Here is a 26,596-nt window from a genome sequence, read left to right as displayed (position 1 = left end):
TTTGCCTTCCATGGTGGGACAGGAACTGCAAAGCACCCGTTGTGCGGTGAGTCTAGACCCAGGCCTTATGATGACCAGGTACTGACCATGCCGAGGTCTCCCTTCAGTCCTCATGGTCAGTGCCTGGTCACTATGGGGTCTGGATCTGGACCAGGCCCTCTGACCCTAGGGAACTTACTTCTCTCCCAATAACATATAGGAAAGGATTGCTTGTTACCAAGGCACCTGGGCTCACCTCCACATCAGCCACTGTGTTCCTGCACTCTTCCCATTGGAGGCCATAGCATACCAGTTTTACTGGCACTTTGGATGGAGGCTGGGTGAGAAGCAGACCCTAATCAGAACCTAAACTCAGTGGGGATAGGGGGTAACTTTAAAAGGTTGCTAATGGTTTATTTTATCATGAGAGGGAAAGGAAATACATATTGGAGACTAGCATGTTCTGCTTTTTTATTTTATTTTATTTTATTTTTTTGAGACGGAGTTTCACTCTTGTTACCCAGGCTGGAGTGCAATGGCGCGATCTCGGCTCACCGCAACCTCTGCCTCCTGGGTTCAGGCAATTCTCCTGCCTCAGCCTCCCTAGTAGCTGGGACTACAGGTGTGCACCACCATGCCCAGCTAATTTTTTCTATTTTTTGTAGAGACGGGGTTTCACCATATTGACCAGGATGGTCTCGATCTCTTGACCTCGTGATCCACCCGCCTCGGCCTCCCAAAGTACTGGGATTACAGGCATGAGCCACCACACCCGGCATGTTCTGCTTTTTCTAAACAAAAGGAACTAAAAGCCAGTAATGCAAACAAGATGCCAAAGAACAGGTCTGTGTTCTTCCCTTTATTTTGTTTTACTTTACTTTTTTTTTGTTTGTTTTGTTTTTTTTTTTTATTTTTTTTGAGACAGAGTCTTGCTCTGTCACCCAGACTGGAGTGCAGTGAGTGGCACAATCTCAGCTCATTGTAACGTCACCTCCCAGGTTCATGCTATTCTCTTGCTTCAGACTCCTGAGTACCTGGGATTACAGGCGCCCGTCACCACACCCTGCTAATTTTTGTGTTTTCACTAGAGCAGAGTTTTACCCTGTTGGCCTGGCTGGTTTTGAACTCTTGACCTCAGGTGATCCGCCCGCCTCTGCCTCCCAAAGTGGTGGCATTACAGGCGTGAGCCACCGTGTCCAGCCCTTCCCTTTATTTGCCATGTGAAGCTCCTAATTGAAGCAGCTCATTCTGCGTTTTCTCTCTACTTGCTATTCACAGGCTGGCACCAAGAATATCCGCTACCTCTCCTTTCCCTATGGGAATCCTCAATCTGCAGGAAGAGACTCAAGAGCTGCTGGGTTCTCAGGTAAGCTGCACACCTGGCTGCTCTGCTGCTTTTCTGTAGTCAGATGGTAAATATCTGGGAGTGTGGACCAAGAGGCAACATCAAGAACATTATGTAGGTTACTTACACAATAGGAAAAAGAAGAAAACAACTTCTTTCACAGATGATCATAAACAGAACTTTGTTTATGATCACTGAAATTTGAATTTCATATAATTTTTACTTGTCATGAAATATTGTCTTCTTTTATTTTTTTTCAGCCCCTTAAAATATACTGACAATCTGTAGCTCACAGGCCATACACAAAGAGGAAGCAGGCCAGATAGAGCCCAAGGGTCATAATTTGATTTCCTCTTGAAGAAATGTGAAAGGGGGTTTCATTGAAGTTGGCATATTTACCCACCATTTAAATATGAGCAGAATTCTCCAAAGCTGGTTTAGTTTCACTGGAATGATTTTCACCAAATTTACTGATTAAATGTTTCCCATTTAATATTTAATTATTAAGTGGAATTCTTAGAATTATCAAAACTTTATTATTCCAATAAAAGCAAAGTTACTATTTTTATATGTGTATAAAATGATTTGCTATTAGCAAAAGGTGACAAGGAAGAAATTCTCATAAAGCTAAATTGATTCAATTTGAAGGACCATTTTTTTTTTAATCTCAGATTATGTTCTTCCTGTGATTTTGGTTAAGAGTCTTTCTTTCTGAATTGATGATAATGGTGATAGAAATTGTGTGTGTGTAACTATCCTTAATTGGCAAAATTAAAACACAACAACCCTATGGAAATTTTAACACGCCATGTTATCTATTTTTATTTTCCTAATTTTTAAGTGTTAAAATCATGTTGGAAATTCAAGGAAACTAAACATATAGGATTTTAGAATTCAATGTTTAAGGAGTATATATAATTACCTCAAAATGAAAAGTTTTTCTGATTTAAAAACATACTTGATACAAAATCAAAATCAATCAGTAGAGAAAAGCATAAACAAGAAAGTCAAAAGAACTTACAAACCTCAATGCCAAGGTATAATCACCATAGAATGTTTTGGTGAGCTTCCTTCTAGACTTCTTCCTATACCCACCTGACCCCCACACTACCCATACTGACACCTGCCCCCACACAAAAAAAATCAGAAAAACTTGGCATCATCTTATACATAAAGTCAAAGTACAGTCATTGTTTTGCAATTTTTATAAATTGCCTAGTTCACCAAACAATATATTGTGCATAGGTTTCCATGTCAATAGATATGGCTCTAATAGTCATTTTTAATGAATGAATAATAGTTCATTATATGCATCTACCAAAGCATATTAAGCTACTTACTAATTAATAAATACAGTATTATTAACTTTTACTACATATAAACAGTAATATATAATAAGCACTCTGGACCACTTGTGATTGATATTTTCACAAATAAGCAATTATTCCCTTAGTATACTTTCCTGGAAGTAAAATTTTGTGGTCAAATTCATACAGATTTAAACTTTAACATATATTGTTAAAACGCCATCACAAAAGATTGTATCACTAATTTACCCTCACAACAACAGTCTATAAAAGAAGGATCTTTTCCTAATACCACTGGGCTGCTGTCAAACTTTTGAGTAATCTGTAATACGATAGCATACAATTTATATGCCGATTTAATTTTCATATGAATCTCTTTGACTTTTCGTAGAGTTGAACATCTTTCACATTTTGGAAACAATGATATTCCTTAGGGTGAAGTTTTCTGTTTCTGCCTTTCCTCATTTTTTGTTTGTTTGTTTCATTTTGTTCTGTTTTCTATGTGTTTGTTGACTTTCTTGAAATGAATCTGAAGAACTCTATATAACAAGCATATCATCCATTTTCTCTTCTATATGTTGCCAATGATTTTTTAAATTTTTTTGAGTTGGAGTCTCTCTCTCTCCCCAGCTGGAGTGCAGTGGAGTAATCTCAGCTCACTGCAACCTCTGCCTCTCGAGTTCATGTGATTCTCTTGTCTCAGCCTCCCAAGTAGCTGGGATTACAGGCATGTCCCACCACATCCAACCAATTTTTGTATTTTCAGTAGAGACGGGGTTTCACCACGTTGGTCAGGCTAGTCTCGAATTCCCGATCTCAAGTGATCCATCTTCCTGATTAAGTGCCAGGATTAGAGGCATGAGCCTCCACACCCGGCCTGGCCTTCAGAAATTTTTATTCAAGCTGCTGGATCTTCCACAGAAAAATTTCAAAAATGATTCACCCAATTATTTTAATCAAGAAGTTTAATAGTTTAATTTTCCCATTTAAATTTCAGCATATCTAAGATTTATCTTTGTGTAAGAATTAAAGTAGAAATGCACTTCAGGTTGCTTTCAAATAGCTATGCTCCTGGTTTTTTGTTTTTTTTTTTTTTCCCCAAGAAAAATGCCACCTTTTTGTGCTAAAGTCATTTATCTTGGAGAGAATTTTGGATTCCCAATCCTGCTTCACTGATTGAGTCATCTATTCCCAAAACACACTCTAGCAGCTGGTATTATTTTATGTTATGAGTCAGCTATTCCACAAAGAAAAGCAAACAAAACTAACAAAAGAGCAACAGATAAATATAGGGCATATAATAGTTTATTTATTTATTTTTGAGATGGAGTTTCGCCCTATTTCCCAGGCTGCAGTGCAGGGGTGCATCTTGGTTCACTGCAACCTCTACCTCCCAGTTTCAAGCAATTCTCCTGCCTCAGACTCCCAAGTAGCTGGGACCACAGGTACATGCCACCATGCCGGCTAATTTTTGTATTTTTAGTAGAGATGGGTTACACCATGTTGGCCAGGCTGTTCTTGAGCTCCTGACCTCAGGTGATTCACCTGCCTCAGCCTCCCAAAGTGCTGGGATTACAGGTATGAGCCACTGAGCTTGGCCAATAGTTTAATTTTTTAAAAACAATTTTCCTGGTACCAATAACTTGGCACGATTTTTGTTATTAGAGTGAGAAGACAAGAAAGTGTCATAGTTATTTCTTTTTTAAAAAAAATTTTTAGAAAAAATTTTTTAAGAGGGACAGGGTCTCCCTATGTTGCCCAGGCTGCTCTATAACTCCTGGGCTCAAGGGATCCTCCTGCCTCAGCCTCCTAACATGCTAGGATTCCAGGTGTGAATCACCAGGCCCAGACAACAGTTATTTCTTATGAGATGAGCATTAATACCGCATGACTATGGTAGCAGGAGATGACCACAAAGCAGCCTCATGTGAGCACTAATGAACAAATCTTAAATCAGCATTATAAATAAAATACAGCAGAACCTTAAAAGTACAATACATCTTTCAAAGTGGGGTTTATTCGAGAATTTGAGAGTTGTTTAACATTTGGAAGCATACATACATTATTCACTAGACTAGTAAATAGGTCACAGGATCCTAGCCTTTTGATAGATGTCCTCACTAAAGGATATTTCAATCACACTTTCAGACAAAGCCATAAAATGCCAGGAAAAAAATAGACAGAATCTCTATGAAGGAAAAGTAAAATTCGACTTCTCCACACTGTCATTTCTGATCTATAAAGAGGATAATATTGGTTCTCTCCATACGCAATTGTATTGTTGTGATGTGAAGCCAGTCACATACATGCAAGTACACATATGAGCAGGTACATAAAGCTGCTAGAAAAGACCCTGGAACCAAATAGATGTGCAAGAAATATTAGTCATTATTACTATTACTACATAGGGATTTAAAGAAGTCTTACATGGATAAGTACGGATGTCCTTTGAAAGAAAGACAACGCTTCACAATGTCAGTTCTACATGAATTAATTCAGACTTGAAATGAAATGTTAATTCTAATGATTTCTTTCAAACATACTCAATTGGTTCTTAGTCTCATCTAGATGAACAAAGAGAGTAAACTAGAAAACTGAGGGAAAAGTCATGGAACAACACTTACGTTACTAATTATCTTTAGTAAGTTTTAAAGATGGGAAATCAGTGCTCTGTAATATGTTGTGGGTCGTGTCTGTAGGATTTTATACACTTGTTCTTATTTGTCATGGAAACTGATGCCTATGTATGCAGATTGATTTCTGGCTTGCTTGGAATTAACTCTACTGTGAATAATTTGTAATTTTGATGGTTATGATTTATGAAAAATAATAAACCATGATACATTAAAAAGGATTATAATAATGATCAGGATGAGGCTGAGATAGTCCTCAGTGTGTAGCCAAGCACAATTGATAATTGGAATCTTTCTCTCCAAACCCAAAATCTTTCTGCACCAGGAGAATGGCTGGAGGAGATCTAGGGGAGACAGTGATGGGTCTTGTTCTTCAGGCAAACATTCCCTGGCTAACCTGCCTGAAACTCAGAGAATGCTTCCCTTCCTAGCTCTCCAGTTGCCCTCCAAGGTCAGGACTTTTCTTGCTCTGAAGGTCTTGGACTTCATGCTGGTTTGGGGGACTTCCCATGCTCTTCCAGAGTTCTGTTGTCTTTGGGGCTCACTTGGTGTTATAAGCAGAGAGGACTTGCCTAGAAACCCCTTATGACATATAAGGCTGCTTAGAATCTGTGTGTATTGTTGCAGGTGAAAAAGCTCTGGAGATGAACCGTGGTAACACAACAATGTGAATGCACTTCATGCAATGAACCGTACACGTGTTTATAGTTAGATGAAAACCGTTAGAATGGTCAATTTTATGTTAGGTGTATTTTACAACAAGTTTAAAAAATGTGGAGGTTGGGAGGATTGCACTCCAGGTGTGGGTTTCTGAACAGTGTGTGCTAGGTCAGGTGGTTCGTCCTCTGTGTTAGGGCCTGCACTGTGCTGAGCAGAAGCACTTTCCCTATTTCTCCTTTCACCCCAGGGTGCCCATGTCCAGAAGTTAAAGCTGTCTGTCTGTTGGTCCGGTGGAAGGTAAAAGAACAGAAATTCATTTTGTTACAAAAGTATCCACTGTTCTGCCTGGATCTGCACTGCCTGGGTGCCCATGTGGAGGAGAATTATACAAAAGAAAGACAAAACACATCCTCACTCTTCCTGTTTCTGCCTTCTGCTTTCCAGCCAGCATGTTCCTTCAATTTTGGGCAGCTCCAGTCACCTAAGTTGAGTGAAACTTTGTAAGTCACATACCCATGCCTCTTCCTAGAGCTTGGAGTCCACCGTACAATAACCCAGAGGGCAGTCAGGAAACCAAAACTGCGACTAGGGCCTGTCCACAGATGGGGCACTCAGCAGGAAAGATTGGAGTGAGGGAACAGGGTTTGCGGACAGAAGTCTTCAGGCCATTCTTTCCTTAGTTAGTGCTCCAAGCACCAAGGATCCAGAGGGGCTGGTCCCAGGCCCCATCATAAAGCACACGTTAAAGGGGAGTCATGGAAAAAAACGGACAGATAGATTAATTAATGTTTTCTTTATTGAAAGAAGTTGGTCTTCTTTGCCCAATTTCCAAGCTCCCTTCTTAGTATTACTAATTTGGTCACATTTTACAAAAGACATTACTGAGCAGGATATTTTAAGATTTTCAGGTGTCCCACATTCTAAATACATTTTTTCAAGTGTAAACCTTTGGGCATATTTATTCTAGATGTGGAGTTTTTGTTTTGTTTTTTAGGAAGGAGAATGGGAGAAAGAACAATGGCTTTCAGATTTAAATATAAATGTCTGAAAATATCTAAATTAGCAGGAGAATATTTAAAGGGAAAATAAATTTATAAGGCTAAGACTTTGAGGAAATGAGAGTAAATGAGATATGTGAGAAATACTCCTTCGAAGATGTGTGCACATTGAAGCAGGGACAAGGCAATGCCCTAGGCATGGGTTAGGGGTCTGGATACTGGGAATATTGCATAGAGGGCTGCCGGCTCCCCTCTTACGAGGTAGCCCTCTCTCTTGCACGTGGATACATCAAGGAGACAGCAAGGAGACCTGATGCTAAGAAGTGGATTTGAAGCTGAGCAGGCTCTGCTCAAACTCCAGTCACATATTCACCAGTGTGCGATATTGAGCATAGCTTAACTATGTGATACTTCAGCCACTTTACCTGTGAGATTCATAACTTTACTCACCTGAAAGGGCTGCTATGAGGATTCAATGGCATGAGTATGTAAAAGGATTAGCATAGTGACAGGCATATAGTAAATTATCAGGGAAGGGAAGTTCCCATCATGTGTCAGTCACAGTCTGTCACCTGCTTACTCCTCCGAAAGGAGGGCATCTGGTCACACCGTGGTCTCTGCTGTGGTTCCCTCCTATTCCCGTTTCTCCAGAATTGACTCTTTCTGTATCAAAGGATTGGAATTCAGATGTACTGCTTTCTGGTAACCACTTATTAAAAAGCAAATCATGATAAAAGCAACCACTTTCATATGGCTGCACCACATAACCTTCTGTGTAGCACTGGCTTTGGACAAGACCAAGAATCTTTGTGTCCCATGTTTATGTCTATGGCCAACTGATCTGTTTCTGTAAAAAGACACTGCCTTACTTACCTGGCGAGACTGGTTTGGTACACCATTTTCATGCATTTCTATTTATTTATGACACTGCACTTAAAGCTTCTGTCCTTCCATCTCCTTGGGGCAATGACCTCGAGAAGGGAAAATCATGCTAATAAGAAAGTTGAGTGTAAAACCACATGTTCTCACTCACAGGCAGGTGTTGAACAATGAGAACACATGGACACAGGGAGGGAGCATCACACACTGGGGTCAGTTGGGGGGCTAGGGGAAGGACAGCAGGGGGTCGGGAGGGTGGGGAGGGATAATGTGGGGAGAAATACCAGATATAGGTGACGGGGAGGATGAAGGCAGCAAACCACCTTGCCGTGTATGTACCTATGCAACAATCCTGCATGATCTGCACATGTACCCCAGAACCTAGAGTACAGTAAAAAATCATAAATAAATAGAAAGTTGAGTGTAAGAGCTGAAACCTCAGGAAGGGCTTTGCCTCACTCTTGAGTTCCTGCCATCTGGATGTTAAGTCTTAACTCTGGTCTTAAGGGTTATTCTTTCCCCTTCTTGTCATGATGTTTTCCCAGATGATGACGGCAGCCATCCAGGATCCCCATCTGTCATGTTCAGCACACGCTCTAGGATAAGGTCGCTTCAGAAGCAGCAGGCCGAAGAAATGATCCCAATGAAGAGCCTACGCAGAGGAGGGAAGACATTCAGCCTTGGTTATCAAAGAGGCACAAGCCAAGAGGGGTACATGGGTGGAAGCAGGAGGGTGGCGTTAAGGCCCAAACCTTTGTTTCATGCAGTGGATGAGGAGGGTGAGTCTGGAGGAGAGAGTGAGGGTGAGGCGTCTGCAGTTCGGTCGAGGTGGACAACTGACCGTGGACACGGCAGGGACTACAGGTCCCACAGTCCTTTGCTCCAAAGAAAATAGTGTTACTATCCACAAGATTTTTTCGGTGTTTCTCAAAAATCTGTCTTCCTATAACTGTGAAAGGAGAATTTCTGAAATTCAGAAGAGAGCTATTGAGTTTGCTGTTTTGAAGCTATTAGACATGGATGTGTAAGCAGCAGGAAGATTTTTTTGGGAACAAACTTGCAGGCTCTGCCATGTTCTTAGTGTGGGATACCTTTTAATTCCATGTGAGTGAGAGAAGTTAATCACCCCAGGAATTAGTCACTAAGAATTCTTAAGAACTTTCCATCAGGAGCATCAGATCCAAGCCATATATTGAGATACAAGTGTTATTGGTTAGTAATTCACATTGCCTATATGCATATGCAACTTATAATCAAATTAAAACTAGAAGGGGCTTTTGAAGTCACCTAACTCAACCCCCCGTGTTTACAGACAAGGCCATCTAGTCCAAAGTTGCATGGTGAGTTCACGGTTGGATTGTCCTCCCTCCAAACTGAAACTAACTTGATTTTGATTTCATATTCAATATGCAATAATTATGTTTTATCAGAGATAAAATTTGTTACGAAGTTGCTTTATTTAATCAGTAGCAATGATAGATGTGATATACACTACAGGATTAATCTGTCAACAGTGGGCTTACCGTCTATTTCATAATTGGAATACTTATTTTAAAAATGAATATCAGAAACAAAACAGCCGTAAACAGACTTTACAGCAATGAAATTAAAAACAGACATTTATTAGGTGTGCATTTGTAGGGTGTGAAATTTTACCCTAGGGGAAGAAACTATTTTTCAATTTCATTTTCCATCCTCATCATCCCCGAACTCAACCTTGAATCTCACACTCCAACTCTTCAATTGTACTAGACTATTTTATCTTTCCTCGCTTTTTGTCTTCTCTTCCACCTTCCCTCTCTGCTTCTGGCCACCAGTAGGTTAAGAAACATTTATCAAGCATTGTTATTGGGCCAAATGACTAATCTACGATATACAACTAATCAAATACCCTTTTGCCATCACTATTTTTGACATCTCTACCATCTTCAGCTGGTTTAATCTTATGTGTCTTTAAAGTCCATGATCAAGGCATCCTGCTCTCTAGACCAGCCTTGACCTTCTCCCTTGGTGCCCCCACATCCCTTTGGATGTGCCACGTACCTTATCTGTGGATTATGCCTAGCCATGCACACATAGGTTCGTTCTGGTGGTCAGTGAGCTGAAGGACAGGGAGGAGAGTTTGCTCATTTTAAATTGTATCCATTTATCTGTTGTGTTTTTTATCTCACCACTCTACCTAGTTTGTATTTTTGGGCTTTTTTTTTCCATCTTTTTCTCTTATCAGTTATTATAGTGCCTTGTACATGGTAGATTATCTATAAATGTTAAACTCACAATAGTATTTTAAAGCTGTAACGGGCATTAGAAAAGGTGTTGTCAGACATTTTTATTTTGTAGATGATAAAAATTATATCTTGAGATGCTATTGGATGCCAACTCAGATTTTGCTTTTCCTTGAAGGATGCTTGCTTGTCCTCTAATATAACCCATGGATACTAGTTACTGACTAGACATACGCTTTCTCCTGAATTTTTCTTTTCTTAATGATTTGCACTCATTTTCCTGCTGCAGTCATAGAAATGCCTTCAAAAAAGTCCATTGTCTTTCTTCTTCTGAACCTAAAATATAAAGCTGCTTCTCAATTGTCTAAGTATCTTGATTTTAATAAAAATTATGCACTGTCAAATAACAGTAATCAGCCTAAAGGGATAGAAGCATACATAAAACTCAGGAATCTTTGTTTTTTGTCCTTTTCCTTTTTTTTTTTTTCGTGGAGATGGAGTCTTGCTCTGTCACCCAGGCTGGAGTGTAGTAGTGCAATCTCTGCTCACTGCAACCTCTGCCACCTGGGTTTCAGCAATTCTCCGCCTTAGCCTCCCAAGTAGCTGCGACTACAGGTGTGCACCACCACGCCTGGCTTATTTTGGTATTTTTAGTAGAGATGGAGTTTTACCATGTTGGCCAGGCTGGTCTCCAACTTCTGACCTCAAGTGCCCACCTTGGCCTCCCAAAGTGCTGGGATTATAGGTGTGAGCCACTGCACCCAGCCAGATTTTGTTCTCTTTGCTTAAAGAAACAAGCAATCAACAACAACAGAAAAAAAAACTGTGCCCCATGAAAGGCAGTGGGCTATTATCCTTAAACTACAGATGGAGATACAGCAGCCAAGAGAAGTCGTCAGAATTCACCTTTCCAGTGCCATTAGGAAAACCAGTTCTTGAGACCTGAAGTGTCCCTGCATCCCTTACTGGACTCCTTCCATGCAACAACAGAAATCCCTTGTGAAGGCCCCTTCCCCGAGCAGCCAGCAAGGTCTAAGAATTAGTGGACTCTGTGTAACTCTCCTGTTTTACTCTGAGATGCTGATCCCATTAAGGTGAGTGGGAGTATGACTTAGTAGAGTAGAACTTCCCCCTTTAGTTGGCAGAGGTCTTCATGGAGTTGTTTAAGGACACTTGTTCACCTAGACACTGACTGGCCATGGCTGTTCAAGCCTGGAAAGAGGCCCTGAGGCTACTTCCTAAAACTTGTGGCAGGTTGAGGGCCCCAGTGATGCTGTGATTCTGGTGGCTCTGTGAGACTTGGAGAGCTCACGGCCAAAATGGCCTCTCTATTTGATCATTCACTACTGTCTGAAAATGCAGTGTGATCGGATCTTCACTCCATACATACTCTGAAAGAGCAGTGCACTTGGGAGGTTGGTTGAGTGTACAGAAGCTAGCCCAGGAATGCTCTGGTTGTCAATATCCCATGATGAGTTTTTCCAAAAGGCACCCAGCAGTGCAGCAGAGAGGACATTCTCTTGAGTGTCAAGGAGAGCCTGATGCTTCTTCCCTACTCCCCTCTGAAAGGGAATGAAATTGCATCAAGTTTCCTATTCTGAGCCTGGCTTCTGGTCCATTAAGCAGTCAACATTCTCTGCCAATGGGCCCAAAAAATTTGTTCATTTATTTTCATCCTAAAAAAAATCAGATGCACAACACACACAATCCTAATTTTCCTCTAAGAGTTTTTGTTCTGTTTGTTTTTAATTTCCCCAAACCTATTTATATTATTAGCCTGAAGGGTCTTGGGTTTCAGTGAATTTCTGAAGTTAAGTACCATTTCCTTTTATTTTTCCTATATGGTAGCCTTGCACCTTAAAGATTTGCCACACATTTCTGGTGTTTGGAATATGGTAAATGTTCTTATTCATCCTCCTCAAGTCTGACATGATGTCATGGGCACCTCTCCTGTCTTTAACCTATCTACTAGAACAGAAACATTGACCTAGAAGGGAATCCGCTCTGACAAAGTGGAGAATGAGATTCTGGACACTTTATTATGTTTCCTCTATTCTTTTCCTTCTCTCACAAAGGCTCTAAACTGTGCTTTTCTAAAAAAGTTGAAGGGTCATGGGAGGCAGAGCTGGAATTACCTGAATTTCATGATGAAATTCCTTTTCCTGTGTAAGAAGTGACTACTAAGGCAGAATTCAAGTCTTCAGCCTGGAGTGTTGATTTCAGCTTGCAGAGAAGCCCTGTGAATATTGCCTCACCTGTCAAGACTCCTGACACTATGATCATTTGGATTTTCAATAGTATAGTTATTTCAAAGCCCAGGCTGTGAAATCAGACCACCTGTAGCTGTGAGACTTTGGGGAAGTTAATTATCGTACTTTAAGCTGAAATTTACCAATGGAGAAAATATCTACCTCATAAAATGATTGTGAGGATTAAATGAGATCATATATGTAAAATGCTCAGCTTGGTGTTTTTTTTTTTTAATAGAAGAGTTTGATCACTATTAGCTGTAATTATTTAGGCTAAAGTACATATGCTTATGAAAGAGTATATACGTTATTTTAATTATGTGAAGAGGTGTAAGTAACTGCTACTGAGACTTCTGAAAGGTAGCTAGATTGGTAGAAGAGATTGCTTATGAAAGAGTATATACATTATTTTAATTATGTGAAGAGGTGTAAGTAACTGCTACTGAGACTTCTGAAAGGTAGCTAGATTGGTATATTTGAGGGAGCTAGGGAGAAGATGTGACAGAAATAGAGAACATCACCGCCTTGATCCCAGCTCTACCTGAACACATCTCTACCCAGCATCCATCAATTAAGAGCAGACCAAAGATGGGGCCTGAATATGGAGTCACATCTTTCAATCAAGCACACCTTTATCTTGATTGTTTTATGTCATTACCTCAAGTATCAGTAATACTGCTTTTTTGTTTGTTTGCTTGCTTGCTTTTGGTATACCCTGGCGTACAGTTCTAATCTTGATTTACTCTCAGAGAGACCATGGCCTTGCTTCTGTATACTGTGATGGGCACACAGTGAGGAAAAGGGAAACTTCTTCATTGAGAAAACACTCAATGGAGTTTAATTCCTCAGTTTGGACTTTCATTTCTGTAAGATACCTTCCCTCCAAAAAAAGTGATTATTTTACACTTGTGAATATTAACTAAAGAAGTAAGTGTTTAAGCACTTTCAATATGAAATAAAATAGTTTCTAATACATTTCATAATGTTCCAAAATTAGGCAAAGTAAACTTTTCTTAATAAATGAAGTCAATGAGTGTGTTGATGTTGTTTAAGGTTTTTGCAAGTATATTTTATCTGCAAATAAAACAGGTGGTTTCTTGTAGTTTAAAATTGTTTTTTTTTTCTTTTTTTTCTGGCTAAACTCTGTCAAGTATCTCATTTCTAATTCGTCCTGAGAAAACCCAGCAGTGCACACAGAATGCTTCCTTTCAGGACATCAGTCATTGTTAATTGCTAATGGAACCATAAGCTAAGGGGAATAAAAGAGATGCCTGCATCAGTGCTAGCCACTACTGTAATTAGCAAGTGATGTGCCCTTTCATCTGTGCACAATAATCGATTTAATAAATTCTTTTTCTTTCTGAGGCTCTAATGAGCTTTAAGCCAGGGGTACCCAAGTAAGTATGGCAGGTTAGAAATCATAATTTTCATTGCCTAGTCTTTTTCAAGTTGGGGTTTATTCAACAAATTAACTAAAAACCATGTTGTGGACTGAACCAAAACTGTTTCCATAGTAATACAGATCTCAAGGTGAAATAGATGGTCCTAAAATCAAGGTATTTACTCTTGTTCTAAGAAATCAGTCTTGAATAGATAGCCAACATTTAGAGTGCTTACTACGTGCCAGGCTCTATTACAATGCTTCACATACTAGTTTCAGTGCATCCAAAATGAGGGGAAATGAGTTTAGAGATTAAGCAACAGGTCCAAGGTCTCCCTAATTTTAAGAAAGACCTTAGACATCAGGTCTGTCTTGGCTCATAGCCACCGATCTAGATTTCTTCCTTGAGTAGATTTGGGAATTTAATAAGTGACTCAGATTTACACAAAATTCTTTCTTGCTTGGGAAAGATCCAATAGGAAAAAAACAGAGAAGCTCCATCTTGCCAAAAAAGAACTTTGCTTTAAAGTGGACACATAAATACAGTAGAAACTGTTGTTGTTTTGAAAATTTGTTTTTATAAACTTAATGAATGTTGTAAAAATTAGATGACAAGCAAGACTGATAATTTGAGTCATTATGTTTTTGTTTTCGAGGACTCATAAATGTTCTGGTCTGATTTTAAATTGAGTTTTTAAAAATTTCATTTATATGTTGTCTCCAAAGAACTTTTTTCATGGTTCCCAAATGAGTTCCTGGCCAGACAATGTCCACAATTCTTGGCAACGTCAAAACACTGAACTGTGCTATTTACTTAGAATGGACACATAAACTAACGTTTCCACTGAAGAAAATGGAAGAGGATAAGGAGAATGACTTCAACTATTGAAGCATTCATGTAACATTTGCAAAAGAATTTATATTCTTGGCAAGTATTTTGTCAGTAATTGAAATACTATATGCTCATAATTTTACCAAGTACTCTATATATGCACTTTAAAAATTTAATTCTCATAGCAATCTTATGGAGTAGTTATTATGATTTGTCCCCACTGTACAGAGAAGGGAACTGAGTCACAGGTAAGTTTTCACAAAGGACATATGGCTAGTAAGTGGCAGCATCATTTAGAGCTGTCTGACTGCCATGTCACTAACTCTATCTGCTGAGCTGTAGTTACCCTCATTAACTATTGTAGAGAATACACTGAAAAAGAAGAGTCTGCTTTTTGCCACCACCATTTGAATTTTAAAGGTTACTTTACCAAACCAGGTAAAATTGAGGTATTGTTTACCTGCTGCTGCCACAGCTCCAAGGTTCCTTTCCCTTTTACTTGATGCTGAAATGCTAATTCATGCTCACAGAAGGCATAATCAAATCGTTCATTCAGGAGTCTGTGTCTTTGAATAAATATAGTAAAGTGAGGCTATGAGTTATGCTTGAATTAAATTGTTTTTATTCAATAGTTTTGTTTTTATTGGATTTTTCTTTGAACTATCGAAAAGACTAGAAACTGAGCCAGTTAGAAACTTTTAAAATAAGGGGTCGGCTAGCACCATGGCCCTGAGCCAGTCTAAAAGGAAGGAAGAACCCATAGTGTTTCATTTATTTTGTTTTCTTACAGGAATTTTTCTTGGTAACTAAGAGTGAGTGAAACTCCGACCCTGGGTTTCACTGGTGTACTATTTCACCCGTGAACGCGCCCCTTGTTTTGAATTTGTGCTTGTCCTGGACCTGGTTCAGGAAGCAGCTCGATTATCTAACCGTGCTATCTTCAAAAGGGGTTGTGCAGTTGGGGGCGGAGTGGGAGGATATCACTAAAATTCTAAACCAAGAAGTTAAAAAAACAACCAGTCAGAAAGCAGGATAAATGTTCTATCCTCCAAAAAAGGATATTCTTAAAAGGAAAGGACGAAAGGACAGGTCCTCACCCAAGGACACACCCATGGAAAGTCACACAGAGCCGGGCAGTACCGACCAACCCAACACAGGGTTTAGCAAACAATACTTGCCCTACCCCACCCACATCCCTGGAGCTGAATTTCAAGTTCTGATTTTAGACAATACAGCTGGAATGTCTGCACTTTCACTCCATAACACATGCAGTTTCAGGCAGCTCTCTGGTAGAAAAAAATATTTGGACAAATATTATAAGAATGAAAATGAAAATTTGAAAAGTAAACCACATCTACGGTGAACTTGGGCAATTAAATTCTTCCATGCAGAAGGAACAGAAAATAAGACATTTGGAGTACCTCACAAGAGGTTTAGTTTTCTAGTGACTTGAGGAGGTAGGGTGAATTTATTGGAGGAGAAGAGGTACCATTGTGAAATACAAGTGGCTAAAAGCTGGAGTACAAGAGTAAAACTAGGCCGGGTGCGGTGGCTCAAGCCTGTAATCCCAGCACTTTGGGAGGCCGAGGCGGGTGGATCACGAGTTCAAGAGATCAAGATCATCCTGGTCAACATGGGAAAACCCCGTCTCTACTAAGAATACAAAAATTAGCTGGGCATGGTGGCATATGCCTGTAGTCCCAGCTACTCAGGAGGCTGAGGCAGGAGAATTGCCTGAACCCAGGAGGCGGAGGTTGTGGTAAGCCGAGACCGCGCCATTGCACTCCAGCCTGGGTAACAAGAGCGAAACTCCGTCTCAAAAAAAAAAAAAAAAAAAGAGTAAAGCTGACCTGAATTTGAATGCTGTTTTGTGGTTTTGTAAAACCTTACTTAGGCAATTTGCTTAACCCTTCCAAGTATTAGCAGAGTGTTTGACATATAGTTTAGCACACAGTAAATGTTAGCTATTACCATTTTAATGGTTTTAGATAGTTTTGTAGTTAAAAAGTTTCTTAAAAAATTATTCAATTACACTTGTTAAGGCACAGTAAGGAAGACTTCATTTGGGACCATCAAGATAGATGTAGAGACCACTGTCATGAGATTTTTGCAGTGGGAAACGGAGATTGTGTCCACTCTGACTGTAGCACTGGCAGAGTGGAAGTAATTGAATGAGAAATTACTAAGAGGAAACATCAGGGATAAGGGGGAGTCTGGCTAAATCAACCTAGCAAGACCCTTGCTGAAGACAGACCACTGTAATCAGACATCACCTGGGGTATGGTGGAGGAAAATACCCCAATGAGATATTGAGGGTAATCAGACATGGTGGGGGCTGGGAGTAGTGTTTCTTGCTAAACTGACTTAGCAGGGTTCTTCACTAAAACAGATTTTATAAGGAAGTACACAAATGGGCCTAGAAGAAGACTCAGCCTGCCTAATGTTTGATCAAGCAAAGAATCTTTATCAGGTGTGGGCTATGGAGTCAGACCATCTAGATCCTGTGAAAAGATATTTTTTTAAAAAAGATAAAATAATGACTCAAATATAAGATGAACACTTGTCAAAGATTATATTCAACTCATTAGTTGAGAAAACCAATATGATGTTTCAACCAGTTTGAAGGAAAATTCAAAATACCATTTATAGGCAATCAGAAATGCTAAAATTAACTTAACAAATAGATGCAAAGCAAGCTTTTTGCATGGTGGGAGAGAAAATCAAAAATTGTCTTTCCACCTGACAGAGCCATTTGCATGGCTATGAACAAGGATATTTGCAATGCCAACAGTTTTCTATAATTTTCAGAGTTGTAATTAGCTAAAAGACAACAAAATAACTCACAGAAAATGAAAGACTAAAATGACAGTGGTTGGAGCTGATTAAAGTTAATCTAGAAATCAGAGAAAGTGAAATTTTTTGGTACCCCAATGTTGTGAACTTAAATTTCACTTTTGTAAAAACCGATGAGAAATAATGCTACCCAGAAAGGGCCATTTCCTCTGGCAGAGGGGTAAGCCTCATCTGGATTATTGCCTCGTGCTCAGTTTTGCCTCTCATCCAAATTTGACTCCTTTGTGCTTTCAGTAGATTCGACCCTTAAAGAATCCATTTAATATACTGATCCAACTATTTCTTAATAATCTAAGGTCATCGGTGGCCTTCATTTAATTATTACTAACTATATCAACAAATGCTGTGGGATTTAGTTCATTTAAGTTGTCTATTTAAATACTCTTTTTACCCATGAATTGTCTTTATGTATTTACGTTTGCTTCTAAGATATACCCAATTTTGGCAAAGCTGTCCTAAAGTCAACTGAAAAGTTTTTCCTTTTTGTTGTTCAGACTGTTTGGTTTGATGTGTTGATAATAGAGGTCCTTAGACTATGGGACCCTAGACAAGTTATCATAGCTATTTGAACCTTATTTATTTCATTGATCTATAAAATAGTGACAATAATATTACTTCTGATGTTAAAAATAAAATTTATGTAAAAGCTCAGGCAAGGAATCTACTGGGCACTAATTTTTAAAAAGTTGCTACCCCCTGTAATCCCAGCACTTTGGGAGTCTGAGGTGGTCAGACCACGAGGTCAGGAGATTGAGACCATCCTAGCCAACATGATGAAACCCCATCTCTACTAAAAATACACACACAAAAAAATAGCTGGGCATGGTGGTGCATGCCTATAGTCCCAGCTACTTGGGAGGTTGAGGCAGGAGAATCACTTGAACCAGGGAGTCAGAGGTTGCAGTGAGCCGAGATTGTACCACTGCACTCCAGCTTGGAAATAGTGTGAGACTCCATCTCAAAAAAAAAAAAAAAAAAAAAAAATGCCACCCTTCCCTCTGTGCCTCTAGGAAGTCTGTGTGTGTGACTCTGTGTGTGTGTGTGTGTGTGTGTAAGAGAGAAAGAGAGAGAAATGAAGGCACTAACAATATTTTCTTTGTGTAACTGGTTCACAAAAATCTGAGATCTTTATTGAATGAGAGTTCTGTGTGTACCTCATCGCCCTGTTGGGATCAGGTGTGGAACAGGAAAGGAAGATGCACATGGACAATTTCCCCCACACTTCCTAGTGAGAGGGAGCTATTGTTGACAGCATTGACAAAACTGAATCAATATTGTCCGGATTGTCTTTTATATCATTCACAATAAAACACAAATAAAATAATTAAGTTCTTTGGTATGAGGCAACTTGTAATGAACACTTAAATGGAATCATTGCCACTGACTTGGTTTTCTGCCTGAATGCACAAGAGAACACATTTGAATGAAATGCAAAATTGAACAGTAGTCAATAATCTGGATGAAGCTTATACCCTTCACCAGAAGAACTGGAACTTTCTAGGGTGGTGGTATTTCCTGTAGGTTTTAACAAAAGCACATAGACTGGTGACCTATCTGAGTACTCATGGATCCAGCTATCTGCATGAGTATACATGGAGTTGGTGATTCAAGAGTCTGTGAAGCTGGTGATGTGTCAATGCACATGGAGCTGGTGATCTGCCTGCCTGCGTGTAGCTGTCCTCTCATGGCCACAAAAGCTCCCATCCACATTATTCAGCTTCAGTTGATCAATGTTTTTTTTTTATGGTTATTATTTCCTTTGTGGTTGTTGGGATTAAAAGAAACACTTTCTAATATGGGAAATTTTGATGTATACAAAAGTAACAGATGATGATAATTAGTACTTCTATATCTATCACTAGCTTTAATAAATATTAACTCATGGCCAATCTTAATTTCAGCTATACCCACACTTGCTACCACATTCACCAAATTATTTTGATGTGAATTTTCAAACAATACATAAATTTATATGTAAATATTTCAGGATTTGTCACTAAAAATAATAACAATGATATTTTGAAGATCAAGTTAAAACAAAAAATCTGTTAGCACATTTCATAAAGATTACCTAAGATTGGTCAAATAATTAACAAAAGTTAGAATGTTGTAGTAATACATAATTGCTTTTTCTGTAGTATACAACATTGATACAAAAGAATAATATATGTAACCATGTGTATATTACCGAGCAGGATAGTAAAATAAACTCAGAAGCCTACAACTTTTCCCCAAGGCCTCCAGGCAAGAACTCAACTCAGCTAATGCCTTGATATCAGCCCTGTAACACTCTGAGAACCCAGCCACGTCGTGCCAGGCTTCTGACTTAGGAAAACATGAGATAATAAATTTGTGTTTTTGAACACCGTATTTGTGGTAATTCAGCAAGCAGCAATTAGAAACTTATATACTATATGCAACACCTTTTCTTTTTTTCTTTTTCTTTTTTGAGACCAAGTCTTGCTCTGTCACCCAGACTGGAGTGCAGTGGCGCAATCTGGGCTCACTGCAACCTCTGCCTCCCGGGTTCAAGCAATTCTATCCCTCAGCCTCCCTAGTGGCTGGGATTACAGGCACTGCCACAATGCCAGACTAATTCTTGTATCTTTAGTAGAGATCAGGTTTCACCATCTTGGCCAGGCTGGTCTTGAACTCCTGACCTCATTATCCACCAGCCTTGGCCTCCCAAAATGCTGGGATTACAGGTGTGAGCCACCATGCCTGGCCTAACCAACACTTTTATTTTACAACTGGGTATCATTTGGCTTGATGGCTCAGATAACACCCCATTTATAATGGGAAACTCAGATAGCAGGAGCACCTGGTATTCCATAATCAGGCAGTCTCGAAAGAAACACTTACATGTCAAAAGAAAATTTAGAAGAAAAAATTACTTGCACAGCTTAATGCTAAACACTTAGAGGTTTCTCCTGTGACTTTTCTGCTCGCTCCTGACACAGGCTTCAAAGGGCTTCAGGTCTTTTACAATAGTTTAAGCATCGGTGAATCCGTGGTAATATAAGGGCCAAGAAGAAAAGCCACTTGTTCTATGGTCTTAATTATTTGAAGTTTTCTGCCCCTCACTCAAATTTGGCAGTCTTGTGGAAAATTGGGTAAAAATCATCAGAGAAGCATCTCCAAATGCAGCATATATTGACTTCAACCTCCAGGGCAGGTATGATGATGAAGCCTTGGGCTTGATGATAATGTTTGTAGAGTTGCACCTCCAACTAGATGCTCAATCCTGCCAAGTTACTTATTCTCAGAACAGGACAGCTGTAAAAACTTGATACCTGGGATGGTAATATCTATGCAGACAAAGATGATTCTGAGAACTCTGACATTGCAGAGCTTCTGGTCATTCCTTGCCTAGAGTAGTCCTTGTTTTCTTCTCATTAGAAGAAACAAGCTTTTCTTTGCATAAAATATTTGAATAACTGTACTGTGATAGCTGTTTCTCAAGAAGGAAATAATCTCTGCCAGGTTTACTTCATCCCCCCTGGATGCCTCTAGAATCATAATTAGAACCAGGTCCCAGCACATTCTAGAGTGAGTAGTACAAGGCGTGATTCCATAGGAAATAACCTATACTGAAATAGTTTCAGAACTCTGCTAGTTTTTATTGATAGGAGTTGGGAGACTGTGTTTAGGAGTGGGTTCTTAGGGTGTTCTATCAAGTAGGATAAAATATAGGCAGATCTGGCCAAATTGTGAATCTGGATGTGAGACTCTAACAGGTGCAAGAGAAGGTTGTTCAAAGGGATCTGTGACCCTCTGTATCTCTATCCATGGTACTGCCCAGCCCGGTAGTCAGGCAGCTAGGTTAATAAATACCAACATTTCATCTTCCTCTTGCTCCTGTCTACCTCCTACAGGATGAACACAATCAGAAGCCAAAGGACAAGGACCTCACTGATACAGTTCATAATGGTCACCTATCCAGGATCATGAGAAAGGTAGAAAAGTTTGGGACTATGTTAAGTTGAAAAGGAGCAGATAAGAAAAGGACTCACCATCTGGGTAGGGGTAATGAATTGACTGATGGGCAGGATGCTGTTACACAATGGATATAGGGAAGAATATGGCTGTCTTCTAGATGATCCTGTGGGACTTGATACTTTCTTAGGCTCATTAGAATGCCAATTTTGGGGTAAATGAACACATGCAGGAGCCAAAAACTTTGAAAGGCAAAGTGAGCAGTGGCTCAAAGCCCTCAAGGATACGGGTATAAGCCACCCTACCAGAAAAGCCACCTGGATAACCAGAAATGTGGAGGATGATGAGAGGAACAGAGAAGGCTTACTAAAGGAGGGAGATGAGTGTGATTCATTGTATCCCCAAGACCAGCTGCAGATGTGAGGGTCAGTTTGTTGCATTATTCTTCCTCTTATAAGTTTCCCTCAGAACTGTTCCCAGATAGGGTCAACTTTTACAACACAAGTGGCATCGAGTTGTGTAGGAAGGACTGTACTGGACCCTGCAGTGAACCACCCAGGTTCTCCTTCAGGATTTTTATATACACTCTCCCAGCTTCCAAAAGCATCGCCTGTCAACAGGTGAGTCCTTCCCCAGAGATTGCCCTCAGGTGAAGAGAATTGCACTGCTAAGTTTTCTCCTCCTTCATGGTAGCAGACTAGAGACAGTAACTTATCCATATGAAGACAAAAAGGGCCATTCTTCCTGCCTCGCTTCAGGATGTTTCTGAATGGTTCTGATTTAGAATAATCTGTGAAATGAGCTGAGTCTATGTTGCAGTACATTACAATGTAACTTCTTCCTTTGCCCAAAATCCCTTCCTTTCGTAAGTGTTGCTAATATCATTCTCAAATAAACTTTCTGCACACAAATTTCTGTATTAAAGATTTTTTAAATGAAGAATCTGACCAAATTTTACCAGATTTGGTAAATTTACTAGAATAAGTTAACAGAACTCCTAGCACTTAGTATGCAGCTATTGAATTAGAAAATACATTTTTCCCTCTATTTCAATAAGCAGGGAACACCAACAGTAGTTTTCTTTTATTTAGAAGAGATAGTACTAATTCTGTTGATTCTTGAACAATGTGGAGGTCAGGGGCACTGAATCCTCCAAACCCCAGTGCAGTAAAAAAATATGTGTATAACTTTTGACTTCAAAACAACTGTAGTAATAGCCTACTGTTGAACAGAAGCCTTACCTATAACATTAACAGTCAATTAACATATATTTTGCATGTTGTATGTATTACATAATGTATTCTTAAAGGAAGTTAAAGAAAATGTTTAAAGATCATAAGGAAAGCAAAATACATTTATAGTACTATTCTGTATTTATTGATCTCATAAGTTTACATCGTACGTTTGCAAGATGAATCATCTGCCTGAAATGATGGTCAATTGTAGATGCAGATCTCAATTCATGTTATGTATCAAGCAATTCAGCTTTTTCTTGTAATGTCATGACTTTTCTCTGCTTCTTGGGAGCACTTTCAGCATCACTAGCGGCACTTCATATGTCCCATGGTGTTATTAAAGGTTTACAATATTGCACTAAACACAATGAAAAATACAAGAGAACCATGAGGGAACCTGATACACAATTTACCGGAGAAATGAGCCGCTCATATGGACATGATCAGCATCACATTGCATTTTAAGCAGATACTCCTACCAATAGCAACAAGAGGTGACTATGAAACTATAATTGTGCATTATGTACTACAGTTGATTTTATGCAGTTACGATTTCATACTGCATCTTTACATTTGTTTGCATTTCTCTCAACTGCAAATGGCACCATGTAGAGTTTGTGTTTGTATGCGTAAGTTTTGATACTCTTTAACTTATTACAATAGATTCGTGTATATTTTATGGTAATAGATGATGAAATAGACTAGTATTAAATATATTTAATGAATTCATGACAAACTTAACTTTGTCTTTTTTTTTTCAGTATTTCTAGGCTATGCAGTTCACCTGTAAGTTTTTAAAAATCCTTGCAAATCTCCAACAAGTTTTCCAATATATTTACTGAAAAAAAAGTCACACGTAAGTAGACACGCAGTTCAAACCTATGTTGTTCAAGGCTCAGCTGCACTTTTGCCATTTTGTTTTATGCTGTATTCACTTCAGTTCTGTTCTGTAAATTACACTACAAGGACTTTATTTTAACATCCTGTAGGACATACTAGTCCATGACTGGCTGATAGGGCTAGATTACCAGGGAACAGCAAGAAATATTGATGCTTTAGTAAGACACACATGTGTTAGAGCAAGTGTGATTCATTCAATGAAAATGTGAGGATTGTCCTAAGCAGTTAGGTTTCTGAAGGTCACAAATCTGAAGCAGGTTATTCTTTGTCATAGTTTCAGAGTTCTGTCAGAAAACCATGCAACCCTCTGTATTGATAATTAATAACTATTTAGTGAAGAATCTATTCAGAAAGATGAAGACAAAGTTAGGAATGTCAACAAGGAATGACAAAATATCCTTGAGCTGGTGAAGATGGGAAGTCTTTTCCACTCCTAGATTGTGGAGCAAGGTTCTAGTGGAACAGGGTCAAGGCCATCTGGTTGTGCATTTCACTGGTGCTCTTTGGCCCTGCTCATGCCTGATCCCAGAAATACAAATATGATATTATCATTTGTTGGTTGGCCTGACTAAACTTAAAGTTCAACCTAACAGACTCAGATCATGAGAGGCAATTTGGAAGTATGATCACTTGATGTCCCATGTCAGATGTTATAGAATCCCGGGAGCATCCCAACAGCTGTTTTTAAAACATGTTGTTTTTTGATATTGTTGGCATGGCCTTACTCCAGAATTTTAGACACTGACTTTGTGATTCTTCTATACAAGCTTGCCAATAAACTCCATATAGTATCTTTTCCTACTGCAAATATCTTGAATGACATAGGGTTTGTTATGTGGCTCAGATAGCAGGACTACTTGCAACATTGCCTGGAGCTGTTGCACAGATCTTTTCTGAGGAGTCCCAGATGGTTAGTAGGTGCAAAAAATACAGGTAGATAGAAGGAATAAGATCTAGTGTTTGGTAGCATAGCAAAGTGACTATAGTTAACAGTGAGGTGATAGCCCAATTTCCCTTAATTGATTGCTATACATTGCATGATTATATCAAAATATCACATGCCCCATAAAAATGTATGACTACTGTGTATCCATACATTTTTTTTAAATTGGCGATCTTCTGTATTACTTGATAAGTGAACTACAGAAATATTAGCAAGTGTGAAATATGCCATCTCTTGAACCCAAAGAAATCTACTAGACTTTATGCTTGCTTCTTAGCAATAAGAAGTGCAAGGCACAACATTTTGAGCTTTGTTTTATAAGGGGTGGTCTTAGTATACCTTATGTTTGGGTCATTTGAACTTTACTAATGTGGCAGATTCTTAAATGTTTCCATTGTTTATCTCCCAACTTCTTCTGTGCACGTGTCTTATAAGGTTCCAAAACACTGGATAGGTGCTGGTACATTCAGGTCACTTAGCATGGTATTACTATGATCTTATATGTAAAGTATATAAGGACTAGGCAACTTCAAAATATATTATGACAGAGAAATGGAGACTTACTATAGCCCTGGAGAAAGACCATGTCTGTTCCATGAGAATGCAAACTGTTTTTGTTTTTATGTCTTGATAGAGATGAACATAAATGCATTAAACAGATGAATGGCTGCATAAGATATACCTGCATCCATGTTATCAGGTCTAGCAAAGATAATATCACATATAGATAGCAGCTGCAATTGGGGCAACTATTTCCTTCAATTGGTAGTAGTCCACTACCAGCCTGTAGGGTCCATCTGCTTCTAGGTGGAATCAGACTGGCGAATTAAATGGAAATATTATTGGCACTGAACTCATTATATTAACTGAGTCTTTAAAGGTGGAACTAATCTCTGTCACTTAATTTACTATCTTGGCTACAGAAGCGACATGTTAGAGGCTTCAACTTGACTTTCCCATGTATACTAGCTCTTACCCTAAAAGACAAGAAAAAAATGTGGGGCTCTGCCAATCTTTAAATAAGACTACTTCAATTATACATTTAGGGTTCAGGAAAATGACCCTTGGGTGGGTTTTTATGGCAGATGAACCCATAATCATCTAGACCTTGTTCCTGCTTACTTTCATTTTAACAAGTGATTTGCAATGATCCTTTAGATCTCTGGTATTAATGTCAAGTCAACCCTGTGTCCAACAGCCCTTGAAATGCTTTTTCAAGTTGATGGTTTTCCTAGTTGATGGTTCCCTGAATAAAAAGCTATAGGTCCTTTTAGGGAAGGAGCAGTAAATCACACTATATATGCTTGTTTTAGGGTTATAGGATCTGTGATTTTGGGGATCTGGCCTCTCCTTCAGTCAGTGGGTTCTTGTTCTAAAATCTGACCAGTTTGGAAAACTAGCAAGGAATTGTTGTTTATTTAGGTGGTGTAATAAACAGAGTAATGTCCTCCAAAAAAACAGTCCACATTCCAGGCTGGGCATGGTGGCTCATACCTGTAATCCCTGCACTTTGAGAAGCTGAGGCAGGTGTATCACTTGAGATCAAGAGTTCGAGACCAGCCAAGCCAACATGATAAAATGCCATCTCCACTAAAAACACAAAAAATTAACTGGATGTGGTGTCAGGTGCCTGTAATTTCAGCTACTCCAGAGGCTGAAGCAGGAGAATCACTTGAACTTGGGAGGCTGAGGTTGCAGTGAGCCAAGATCGCATGACTGCACTGCAGCCTGGGTGATAGAGCAAGGCTCCATCTCAAACAACGACAACAACAACAATCCAGATTTCAATCTCCAAAACCTGTGAATATGTTACTTTACAAGGCAAAAAGAACTTTGTAGATGTAATCAAGTAAAAGATCTTAACACGGGGAGATTATCCTGGATTAGCCAAGTAAGCCCAGTGCAATCACAAAAGTTCTTATGGAGTGGGGCAAGAGGGTGAGTCAGAAAGAGATGAGACATGGACACAGAGGGTCAAAATCAGAGCGAGATTTGAAGATGCTGCTCTGCTGGCTTTGCAGATGGAGGAAGGGGCCATGAGCCAAGGAATGCATATTGCCTCTAGAAGCTGGAAAAGGCAAGGAATGACTCTCCCTTAGATCCTCCAGAGGGATTGCAGCCCTGCTGGCACCTTGATTTTGACCCAGTAAAACCCATTGCAGAATTCTGATTTCTAGAACTGTAAGAGAACAAATTTGTTTTTGCTTGTTCTACTAACTGTGGAGTCCACTGCTTATCTTA

The 26,596-nt window shown here is 39.2% G+C and overlaps 1 protein-coding gene across 1 annotated transcript in view; it reads left to right on the top strand.

Annotated features, from left to right (window-relative positions):
• SLC9A4 (solute carrier family 9 member A4) overlaps positions 1-13,152 on the top strand; it is a 67,046-nt gene extending 53,894 nt beyond the window's left edge. Inside the window, exons 11-12 of the mRNA XM_003922792.4 lie at positions 1,258-1,345; positions 8,347-13,152. Coding sequence (XP_003922841.2) covers positions 1,258-1,345; positions 8,347-8,696 — 438 coding nt within the window. The 3' untranslated portion in view covers positions 8,697-13,152. The remainder of the gene's footprint in view (positions 1-1,257; positions 1,346-8,346) is intronic.
• The last annotated feature ends 13,444 nt before the right edge of the window (positions 13,153-26,596 follow it).

Source organism: Saimiri boliviensis, chromosome 1, assembly GCF_048565385.1.
Source record: "Saimiri boliviensis isolate mSaiBol1 chromosome 1, mSaiBol1.pri, whole genome shotgun sequence".
Classification (NCBI taxonomy): Eukaryota; Metazoa; Chordata; class Mammalia; order Primates; family Cebidae; genus Saimiri; species Saimiri boliviensis.
Note: the sequence above shows the minus strand (reverse complement) of the source record. Positions and strands in the feature narration are given on the sequence as shown.